Below are 12298 nucleotides of genomic sequence, written 5' to 3'. Positions count from 1 at the left end.
AATACAAATGAAGTACAAGCAAACAATTATTTCATTAATGCAAAACATTAGCAAAATTCATCGTATTGACTTGAATATAAAAGCTTGAATATGAACTTGTACTTAAAATAATACAAGTGAAGTATATGTAATTGACCATTGCAAACTATTTGCACAAGTGTAAGGCTAAAAATGATCGATAATACCGTAATAAGGTTAAGCACTTTTAAAACACCAATCGGCCATAAACTGATTGTTTCGATTTTTTCGCGGCAAAATAAGAAAGAAGTCCAGTGAATCGTTTGCAATTTCTTGACAATTGTATTCAAAACATTGCGTCCAAAAATGTAATTTGTGATTGTTTTTGATCAAATGCAGGCAATGGTATCAATGACATATCTATACCATTCTCAAATGCAGCCAATAGAAAAGAACATAATCTATGCAATTAATTAAGCGCTGGGAATGTGTAAAAACAAAATGGCGGCCGCCCCCTATTCGGGGCTTAAAAATCTAAAGCCAATGTATATTTTAGCCGATACACTGCTGCAAACAATTACATATCTGAGATTATATAATACAATATAGAATATAATGTAAAAATGTTTAAGTAAAGTACATAAATGTACAGATTATATTGTGATTGTGTTATTTTAGTAGTGATAACAATAACACGAATCAAGCGTTGGCATAAAAATACATTTTGAGCTGGCGTCACAAGGTCCCAACATGTCACTTAGGTAAAATAACCAAAGTTGGCCTCAATTGGCAAAAATGCACAAAATTGCTCAATAATTTCTCAAACTTGCCTAAACATTACCCAAAATTTTAAAAACTTGCACAAAGTTGCATAACTTTACTCAAAGTTTACTAAAAATGTGTTGCAAAAAAAAAGTTCCTGAACGTATTCAAAATTTTACAAAATTGCCATAATTATCTCGCGGTCGTGTTTCAACTGTCTGAAATGCTGACTAATTTATGCAATTTTGCCATTTAGGTTTAGGCCAACGTTGGACATCTAACACATGACAGGCATTTTACTGTTTTTTTAGTTTACAAATGTTGCAATATATATCAAACGAGAATTAAAACAATCAAATTGTGGTTCTTCACCTTTATAGCAATAGAGTATCAAATTACGTACATAATACAGTCCTGGTTTCTTCTTCTTTCGTTATACGATAAGCACTTTTACAAGAATTCTCTTAAAATGAAAGTGATAAATAGTCAGATATGATAAATTGTTACCAAATAATTCATCTTAATCATAAATGAATAGGCAAATTCAAATAATATATTATACAAAAATTCTAAAGGTATGCATATTAGGTTATAGGAATGATTGACAGAATTAAACTAGGGAAACGGTTACCATTGCAACCATGGCAACGGGAAATTTAGAAAATGTCGATTATGGAAACTGAAGGAAGATTTTGTTTGTAACATAAGTGGCTATTTTTGTTTTTATCTCATCCCATCGATTGTTCCTTCTAAGACCTCATATCGGCGCTCAATTAGCCTATTTCGCAAGTAAAACAATTGTCCCAAATAATTTGATAAATAATAGTAACAATGATAATAATGTGGGCCAACTTGGGGCAAATATTGAACAAATTGATCAACCCTTCAAATTGATCTCAACATAATTTGCATAATTATCATTGTAGTTTTTACACGAATTCACACATGTATGGAAAGTAAAGTGTTCAGTACTTCGATAAACTTAGTTCTCTCACATAAACTTAGTTTTTCTCACATAAATTCAGTTTTTCATTAACGTTGTTCATCAACCCAAAAAACGTAGTTCATCTAAGTAATGAGTGATTGGCGTGATAAACTAAATTTATCGAATTACTGAACATTTGACATGCCATACCCATCTCTTGTTCCTCAATCACGCCCCATGAATCACGCTACCGTGCGTGACCACTCCAAATCTGTTTTCACATTAGCTGCATGAAGCAGCAAGCTTTTTATCACAATATTTGTCAGAAATATCCATCAAATAACCGTCGCAGTGTGACCTTTACGTGTGAAACTTGTCTGGAAGGTATTTTTTTAAATCTTCATATTATCCTGTACGTATACCATAAAAATAGTGAACATTTGTATTTTAGCGGCCGGGTAACGGGTAACCGAGACAATATGCAGTTAATTCCTTTTCAGGTTAGCTCAATTATTTGTCAGAAATATCCGGGGAAATATCCATCAAATTATCGTCGCAGTGTGACCTTTACGTGTGAAACTTGTCTGGAAGGTATTTTTTTATCTTCATATTATCCCGTACTAAATACACTACTATAATGACGCAGCTCTTGGAATTATTTCGAGGGGGTGCTCAAAAATAGATGTACACAAACGTATATCATAAAAATAGTGAACATTTGTATTTTAGCGGCCGGGTAACGGGTAACCGAGACAATATGCAGTTAATTCCTTGCGCAGTGCAATTTCAGGTTCGCTCAATTAGAAAGCGTTAATGCAAAACAGTAGCAGTTTGACCATTTAGGATCTTTAAAAGGAAAGACCGTGACAAATTTGTCATCCAGATATCCTCGCCATGATGAGCTGACGACCAAGTGTCTATGTATATAGAAGGTAGGAATTTCGCAACACTGTCACTATATCAACCTCAATTCAGTAATTCTCAAGTTTCGACTGGATTTTCGACGCATCGTCACATATACGTACACTTTAAAAACATGTCACATTCTCTTGAAAAGTGTGAGCTTCTTTTTTCTCCATTTCTCAGCTCACTATGGTCACTGGTGATCATGATGTAGTTTTTAATATAGACAGGGGCATATTACCAAATGGGTATGATATACAAAATTAAAATTCTGCATTCCAAAAAGTGACCTAAGCCTGACAATTATAGTGGTCAAAAGTGTTTTGCTCAAGGCACTGTTTTGTGAAATGCGTTATTAACATAATGTTTGGCTTTACCTTGTTTAAAGAAAGTGAGAAATTACGTTTTCTTAAAGGGACATAGTGTGATTGAGTGTCCAAATCCAGGACATCATCGAAACTGAATGGTTAAGATTCAGAGATGAACTATCGCTGTGTACACTAATGACGATGCGTTACGCGTCCTTTATGAGAAATGTGTATGCGTTGGGTAAAAATTGCTATTTCTAAACCGACACGTACTCTTAATAGCAAGGATCCGCCGAACCAAATTTGGTCATTGTATAAGTTAGACGACGAAAAACGTACATAATGCACGGGCGTTATACACGACAGCATTTGATTCATTATGCTGTACACGTATGCACACATCTTGATGCACCTTATCGAGTATAAATATTCATAAAAAAGTCTTGAAGAGTTACCGACTTGAAGAGTTACCGATTCAGACGACGGTGTACTTTAAAGAGCATCCCACGATACCACTTTTAAGAGAATATTATAAAACAAAGATGTGTTCAATGCCCGTCATAGTTTATGAACATGTTTAAAAAAATAGGCACATTGTTTATTTACAAAACTTCCATAATATGACAAGATTTCGATCTTGCTCTGTAACCTGGTGGCTCATCAGAGTTCTTTCGTCTAAGAATTCTTTCCAGTACTCCCCGCGCTCTATGAAGCATGGATGATCGTCGTCTTTTCTTTAATGACGGGCTTGGTTTGCAATGTTTATCCCCGCCAGAATCGGCGCTACCGTGGCTCGTTGCGTCTTCATCTTCGGAACGTTGTTTATGCAATCTGACTTGCCTGACTGCACCGTTGAACAGTTTGTCGATATTATGGCATATTGGTGCAGACGTTTCAATCAGCTTACAGTCGAAAAGGGCAGCGAAATGTTTTCCCTCTGTTGCAATAAAAACAAAAACACATAAGGACTAATAATTAATCACGCAAAAGGAATAATGTGTCGCACACCGTTTATACGTCAGTAAACTGCATCAACATGGTCGTTACAATATTATGACATTGCGAAATCGTATTCTGACGACAATAACATGCGGATAGTGACCTCTGGGAAATGCTATTGTATGTCAGCGCAATGTCTAAAACTATGCCTTGAATGATTTCATGAGAATGAGATTTCAACATTTTGTTGTTGAAAAAGGATTCTTTTTCAAAATTGAATGATCTTCTTAGAATGCAAGACGTGAGGTTTTTTTTATTATATTATAGTTTTATTTCATTTCAATGTTATCTAAACGAGTGAAACAAGTGATAGATCATAAAGCCACATCTAATGATGCAGTAATATTTGTGGATGACGTATGATTTTACTGACTGCAAGTATGTGTACATCGTGCAAATCTAAGACAAAATTGCTTATTCAGGTATTGAAGTCTCAAGGTGAATATATTGTAATTCTGGTATTTAAATCAAATTTCGCTATCAGGTATATACTGGGAATAGAATAATTTCACATATTGCTTGTGGACAACATTCCAACCGTAGCAGCTAATACCCAGGTGATTCCGGTATTCCATACAATAGTTTCAGCTGTTGCACCTTGACAACATTTCTAACCGTAGCAGCTGAATGTATTGTTATCCCGGTATTTGCGCGTAAAATGCACATATACCAGGAATACAATGGTTTTATCTATTGCATCTGGACCACATTCCTTACATAGTAGCGCGTACCCAGATGAAAGCTTTCCCGGTATTCATATAATCAGATCAAAGTTTATCAACATGGTCATTACAATATTATGTCATTCAATGTGAAATCGAATTTGCGCTTCAGGTATAATACTAGTAATACATTAGTTTGACCTATTACATCTGGATGACGCGGCATCCTTAGACGCTCAAACCCAGAATATGTGACCTGCTACCACGAAATTTGTCTCGGTCCCAGCCGATTTGTGTTCCTCCGTCACTAAACAAACCGTCTGGCGACAAACCGTGAAAACAATTGGCTATGGAACCATATGACTGCTGAATTAGGACGTGACTACCAACTTGCGCCTTTATACTCATTTCGTTGTAGCAGGTCACATATAATACATCTGGTATTCACATCGATGTGGAGCCTACTAGAGAGGGAAATGCAAACTTCCCCGGGAAACTACCACTGTTCACTAACGTGCGCATCTAGTGACCTAGTTACGTACGTACCTGCAAAAGACACTTCTCTCGATCTTTCCAGATCTGTTTTGTTTCCTACAAGAATAATTGGCACCGTTTCTGATTCTTTGGTCCGTTGTAACTTAAACCGCAACTCGTTTGCTTTCTTAAAGCTTCGTCTATCAGTCACAGAGTACACCAAGATATAGACGTCTCCTTGCGAGAGGTACTTATCTTCATCCTTCTCAAAAGTCTCCTGTTGGAAAACAAGTACAAAAGTTCCGTATTTAGTTACATTCAGGTTGGTTCAAAGCCACTTCAATTGGGGATATGTCGGCTGAAAGTTTGGTACATACTTCAATCGTTAAAGCGATGAGCGATATGGAGTGAATAATGAAATGGATCGTTGTTTCTTACATTGAAATGTAGGATCCAGATAATTGGTAAAGAAGCTCTCGCTTATTAGCTTTTATAAGTGGTTGAACTATGCATTCAACATGCATACGTGAGAATCGTGAGATGCATTACACACTTGATCTTATTGTACAATCTTGTATAAAATACACGCGCTTTCTGGTAGAAAATTAGAAACATAATACTAAGAATATTTACGTGCTCTTCAATAATATGCACAGTGACCCTTAAGAGTTTTAATTTGAATAACATAATTTAAAAATTGCAATATACATTGGTATCGCTCTATTGAAGGGGTGTGTAGGGGTGTGTATATGAGGGGCCAAACAAGAGTTGTAGCTCGTCTGTCTCTGTAAAGAACTTTTGTTCCGTGAGAATTAGTTCAATATTCGTTCTTGCTTATCACTTGTGATTTGTTTTAACCAAACTATCCATGTAGACTTAATGAAAGGGATCTTGCTTTGAAATAACTCTTGATCTTTAGAAAGTTGTTCGTACGAGCGTGTAATACATTAAACAGACCATCCAGTAGTAGATAAAAGCTACACATGTAGTGGCTTTCAAATTCGCCATTTTAGAAATACTCCATGATGCATAGCGACAATATGCAAATTGTGTCATTTGTGTGTCGTTCTCGAAACGAAGTTAGTAATTTTCACTTTGATACTGTGGACGGGTGCAAGGGATTATGGGAGCTTAGATAAATGGTAAATCCTTATGGAAAATCTAGACGCAATCTGTTAATTAACCTATTTTACTTTAAACCATATCTCGTCATGAATGACACATTGCACTTTGACTTCTTGTATCGCTCTGTTAGTTGTGCAAGTCAGTCGTAAAGTGTGCTCATGGCTGACGTCAATATGGAAATAAGAAGTTTGTACTGGCATGCGGGCGTGTCCTTGTGTTTGTTTTGATTTCTGTTTATGCTTGTGCACATAACACACTATATAAGTGACTGCGCTTTTTTCATTGTTCTGTATCTTTAATTCGTGTACATCGTTTCATTCCATTGTCCAGTATGCGGTAATATAATTTTAGCCTGGCTCAAGCATTTTGCTTAAGCCTGGTCCGATCACGACCCATCACGACCCAAGTGTAGATCTATCTCTGAGGGGCTGTACAATAATTATGAGCCCTGGTGTTAGGGCAAGACATATTTGGCGAGCCGAAAGGGAGGGGGGAGGAGAACCAAGCCAAATGGGGGGGGGGGCAAGCGATTTCTGGTACACCGTACTGTTTTTAGGAAAACAGTACGGAAATGCTTAAAGCCATATTGAAACATTTGCTGAGGAGGACGCCCTCAATATTTGTGTGTTTGATCGTTATATAATCTTATTTGGACAAGATTCGCTATCTTTCTGTTTGTTGTATAGTCAGTGTAAATGTTATGTTGTTGTAAACTGCTAATTAAATCTGTGTAAACTTGTTGAAATTCTCTGAAGGTGTCTCAGGTAATCAAGTTACATTATAGGGGGCTGATTGTAATCACTCGCTACATGTGACATCGTTTTTAAGTTATAATATACCAAGCTAAAGTTTCAAGGGAGAGGGGAGAAAAATTGCAAAATCATCCTACTGACCCACTTCCAAACTCACTTTACCAGTTCAAATGTGTGCAAAAATGTATATATATTTTTCGGCTAATGTGAGCCGAATGGGGCTATAAGCCCCGGGGTCACTCCCATTAAGGCCCGTACACCATCCGCGATAATCAACTTTTGAAAAGCACCCTAAACAAGGATTTAACCCTTGGCTAAAACGATACCCTAAACAGGTAACACGCGCCCTAAACAGGAATTTTGTTCAAATTTCATACCCTAAATTTCATTTCCGCGGATCAGCAATTGCAATTTTGCTACCCTTTTTTCCAATTTTTCATGTTTTTGACACCTTAATCACGATACGCACGTATCGTGCCTACCCACGAAAAACTACCCTTTTACGCGTTTTCATTATCGCGGATGGTGTACAGGCCACAATTGAGTGACCCCCCGGGGCTATAAGGTGAATCTGAAACAGGTCAAAATAGGAAGACGCACATGACAGTGTCGTCAATTTCATCCCGGTATTTTAAAATGGGCAGTTGAACTTTCGCACTTGTCCCCAGTTCGATACCCCACTGTTTATCCACTTGAAGGCGTATAGATTATTGCTAAACAACGAAAAGACTTACTTGTCCATATGCTGGCGTGTCGATGATTTTTAGCGTTGAGTTTTTACCATCTATTTCTACCGATTTCTCGTATATATCTTCTTCTGGATTTTCTGTAGAAATATATAAAAACAAAAGAAGAAAACAAAAGTTTAGTTTGACATGTCAAAGTTACCTTTGATGTTAAGCTGGTCATATATCACAAAACTGCCGTCTTACACTAACAACAGAGGACGGTTTGCATCAATCACTCAATGTAGCATCTGAACACTCGGAAATTGGGCCAAGATTTGTATTTGTATACATACTGATTGGATTACGCAAAGTTGTCGTATGCAAATGAATCGAATTTCTGATTTCAAAATAAAACATTCAATTCGCTCCTTTTTATTATTTTGTTTTATTATTGATGTTTTACAGTGAAATGAGAGAGTTTAATTTAAAATGTTACAACGCAAACCAATGCAAGTTATTAATGACCTTGATAAAGCTAAAATCCCATTGCATAAAATAATGCTGCACGCCATCTTCTGCCCATTATAGGATCGTCATATGTGAACCTTAAGCAAAAAGAAAACAATCAATTTTATGTATATTATGTATATATTATGTATATATTATGTATATATTATGTATATTAAAATTGTGTATTTTGTGCAGTTTGTCATCATAAATTTTATCGATGTCAAATTTGCTAGCAATGTCGTCTTTTCAGACTCCGATTTACAAATATCAAAGTACAATTCAGTCGCTAGCAAAGAGCAATGAATTGGAAACTAACCAATGAGAAAGACTGTCTTTTGTTACAAATAAAAGTATATTGACGCTTATTGGTTGCAAGCAATCGCTGATGTTAAAAATCAATTTAAATATTACTCTACTATGACAGACAAAAATACTAAATGTAGACTAGCCTTGATAAAAAATGAGTAGTATGACAATTAGTGACTTTTCATAAGTTCGTCATTGACGTCAAATCAGCATAGTTTCTATTTTAGAGCCATACATGATTGAATACCCTACTATAGATTCATGAATCATGATCTCTTGACTCATATATCTTAAGTATGTTCTATGTAAGAATTTCAATATAATCTGATGACTCATGTTTAAATGTAAAATGGGTTCTTTATGTCAGAATAAAGATGCATTGTTTTCATGTTTCTTTAATGAACGCACGATTGCAAAGACCACAGCGTCTTGAACGAAACAATAAAAAGTACAAGTTTCTCAAATTAAGACTGCAAATGGACTCTTAACCAAACATGAATATTTCTCTCAAATGAATCGAATATCTAGTATTGGTAACATATTACTTCAAATACCGTATATGACTTCAACTATTCTTAGAATCTATCGGATACATTCGCCATTTGCTTCGCATATGGCATTGATATAAATTTCATATATTTCAGTTTTTATGCCTAGTAATCATGATATTGGTAATGAATCAATATGTTGCCTGCTTACCTAACTGTAAAATCGGGTATTGTATTTTGCACCTCAGCACTGGTCCTCTACTTCGGGTAAAATAATATATGTAGTTGTACGATAAACTACGACAAAATAAGTGTTATAGTGCCGTGTTTAATTCATGAATAACTTACAAACCCTCCAAAGATTGCCCCCGAAGTACCGATAAGTTATTAAAAATTCTCATGTTTTATTATTTTCTTAGCATATTTTATAGCACTGTTCGCGATTGACGCGAAATTTAGTTACAGTGTTGAAGTAATACGAATGAAGGGAAATTATTGAAGCGATGCAATCACATTAAATGCCATAGACATCATAACGTTGTCTTCATATGGGGAATAGACCGCAAATCACAATTCAACCTAATATTATTGGGCTGTTCTAGACAAAACAGATACACCCCATACAAAACTTTCAATTTCATTCCCTCCTGGAACAGTGGAAAAAATAATATTGTTTGTTGTTGTTCTCTTATGCAGACACAAGCAAACAAACAAACCGTTCAAGTTAAAGTTATAAGAAAGGCCTATTCAGTAATTTGCTGATCCGGAGGATCGTAAAAATCATCAACATTCAGATTTTGTCACCTTTGTTACTGTCAACGATGTGCTAACATCGCCTGTTATTGGCTAAGTCGAAAGTTGTATTAAAGAAAAAATCAAACATTTTACATGGATCTGTATTATTTTTGTCTAAATTAGCTACATGTATTTGAATGGGGCTTCAACTTTGTCAATACTGCTGTTTTCCTCTTTTTGACACATTTTTCATTGCAAAAATATAACAATTATAACAATTTTAATGACTTATCCGTCACTTTTAGGAAATTTATACACAGTTTAACACTTTCGCTGGGATCACTGATAAGCCTTTAACGTCATATTTGATTAATTTAACCCTAATCCAACGAAGGGGTTTTCTGTTGCCGTATAAAACTCTCAAACAAACCGCCAAACAGCTCAGTGTAATCAGCCAACCATCTTTTTACCAATATCGTAAAAATTGACATTCCTGAGTAACAATATATACACCTGTTTATAAAATGGTATGCGTGGAATGTATGACCAGGTGCAACAGTTGCCCTGACTGTATCCTTTGAAGTTACCGGCAAGATGGCGGTTATGTGATGGTAGCATTGACATGACTGATCATGTCGATTACCCTCTTTATTTTTATTTTTTCTTAGGTATATCCACATCCGCAATATTGGTTTGGTAAACAAAATAAATACTTCGCCGCCGAAGGCGGCGAAAAATTTTTTTTCTGCCTTCGGAAGCGAAAAAAAAAAAATTCGCCGCCTTTGGCAGCGAAAAAAAATTCTACCTGACCCAAACTCCCATGCCCCCCCTGAGAATCTATTGGTGCGTCCCTAAGCAAGAAAATAGTCATCATCTTTTACCAGGAGTACAACTCGCAAATGGAATAGCGCTATGCGATTTCAAAGATTTGCTGTATGTAGACCTTGACTGATGTGAAACAGATGCTATCAGTATGAGCCAACACGTTCTCTAAGGCACGGTTCCTTTGACCTCCTTTTAACAACCATAGCTCAAATTTTGATCTTTAGTTACGGGGTATGAGTTTTTGTGCCCAACACATTCAAAGGTCATTCTATATAGATGTACAAACATATTGGAGTTATAGAACTGTGCCCTGACAGATGAGTATGCATATTGGAGATCATAGTGATATGTGTCCTACTTTCTCATGAAGGTATTTATGCGTGATCGTGACTTACAGATGAAAAACTGCCTTCATTGAATAAATAATATGATATCCAGTTCTTGTTTGCGATTTCCTATGCTTTCAGTCGGTAATTCTAGACGAGAGCAGGGCGGAGGATTAACCTCGAATCCTTACACAATTAATGCAGATACGTAATCTTTTCTATTGTCACGATTTGTTAAAAACAATAGGAAGCAACGATGATGTACCGTAAAACTCGATAGTTAGCATATGTGCTTACTATCGAGCGCTTTTGAAACATGCAAACATGAAGAGCCCCATCCACAAAAGTTCAAGAGTTTTTAGCAAATCATCGATACACTTAAGTTACACACGAACAAGTAAACCTGCAAATTTGTGTCTTAACCCCATTAGCTTAGTTGGTAAAGCGCCGTACGTTGGTATAATTTCATGTTTTTAAAAAGCGCTCGATAGGTAGCACATATGCTAACTATCGAATTTGTACTTATTACATATTACATATTAGACTAGGAGGATTTATGCTATGGAAAATCGTCTGGATATTAAAATCCTTCGTTACCTTGTTTAGTTAAGAATGTTAACAATTATATTAATACGTTTAATGCGCAGATTTGAAATGTTAGAACTCTATTTAAGATAAACTTTTTATTTGGTTGTTGCAATGAAAATTAGTACATTCAAGATGTTTGAGTGGGGTGGAGGATTATGTAATAAACAAGTTTGGTATCATTGATGAGATATATTCATTGTACTGTTTGTTTATTTATTTGTGTACTGAAAGTGTCAGTAAACAATCCATACCGAGGCTTGTGAATCAACGTCTAGGCGTTGTGCTTGTGCATAGCGCACTATAAATCACTGCGCTTTTTTTTAAATGGTCATTATATAGGTTGTGTCATATCGTACGTGATGCTTAAACAAATTGTATTGTTATTTTTTCACAAAATATTTAGTGATGTTTTCATGATTAGTATATGAATATAAAAAGTCCGAATGTTTAATATCTAGTAAATTAAAGGTAGCTGGTAGAGGATTTAGCAACATAATAAAACAAATATGATATATAGATAGAATCGGAATAAAACAGGAGGGATTTAATATATGCTGCTGCTTTCATGTTTGAAAAGATTTGAAATCTTCATTCAATCTCGACTTCCCGAAAGCCTTTGACATCAAAAGTTAGACAATGATAAGAAAATGACGATTTATAAAATTCCAGGGCAATATAAAATAATCAATTGGAAAATGTAATGAAGCTGAACTTAAGGCAGTAAAACAAAACTAGTAAAGGCTAATCTTACGATTACCGCAGGTAGCAGGGGAAATGTATTCCAAACACTGAACGCAGTGTTGCGAACACCGCGACCAAAGCCAAGAGATTTAGATACCTCGAGACTCACACCCACGTGTAACATAATAATATAGAGAACATATTCGATGGCTTGTAATCTTGTAATGCTCTTTCCATTAAAAAGAGTGAAGGATTCAACTTTTTAGATCAAAATATTAGATTCCATATCACTACGAGCAATAA

General features: G+C 35.6%; 1 protein-coding gene across 1 annotated transcript; it reads right to left on the bottom strand.

Moving 5' to 3' along the window:
• Window positions 1-3170: 3170 nt before the first annotated feature.
• On the bottom strand, window positions 3171-7701 carry LOC140172703 (GTP-binding protein REM 1-like; the record flags this gene model as incomplete). The annotated part of the gene is made up of 3 exons (XM_072195834.1): window positions 3171-3793; window positions 5064-5268; window positions 7603-7701. Coding segments are annotated over 3 exons (639 nt in total), but the record flags the coding sequence as incomplete, so codon positions are not given.
• Between the last annotated feature and the right edge of the window lie 4597 nt (window positions 7702-12298).

The sequence above is a fragment of the Amphiura filiformis genome, chromosome 16, assembly GCF_039555335.1.
Source record: "Amphiura filiformis chromosome 16, Afil_fr2py, whole genome shotgun sequence".
In the NCBI taxonomy this organism is placed as follows: Eukaryota; Metazoa; Echinodermata; class Ophiuroidea; order Amphilepidida; family Amphiuridae; genus Amphiura; species Amphiura filiformis.
Note: the sequence above shows the minus strand (reverse complement) of the source record. Positions and strands in the feature narration are given on the sequence as shown.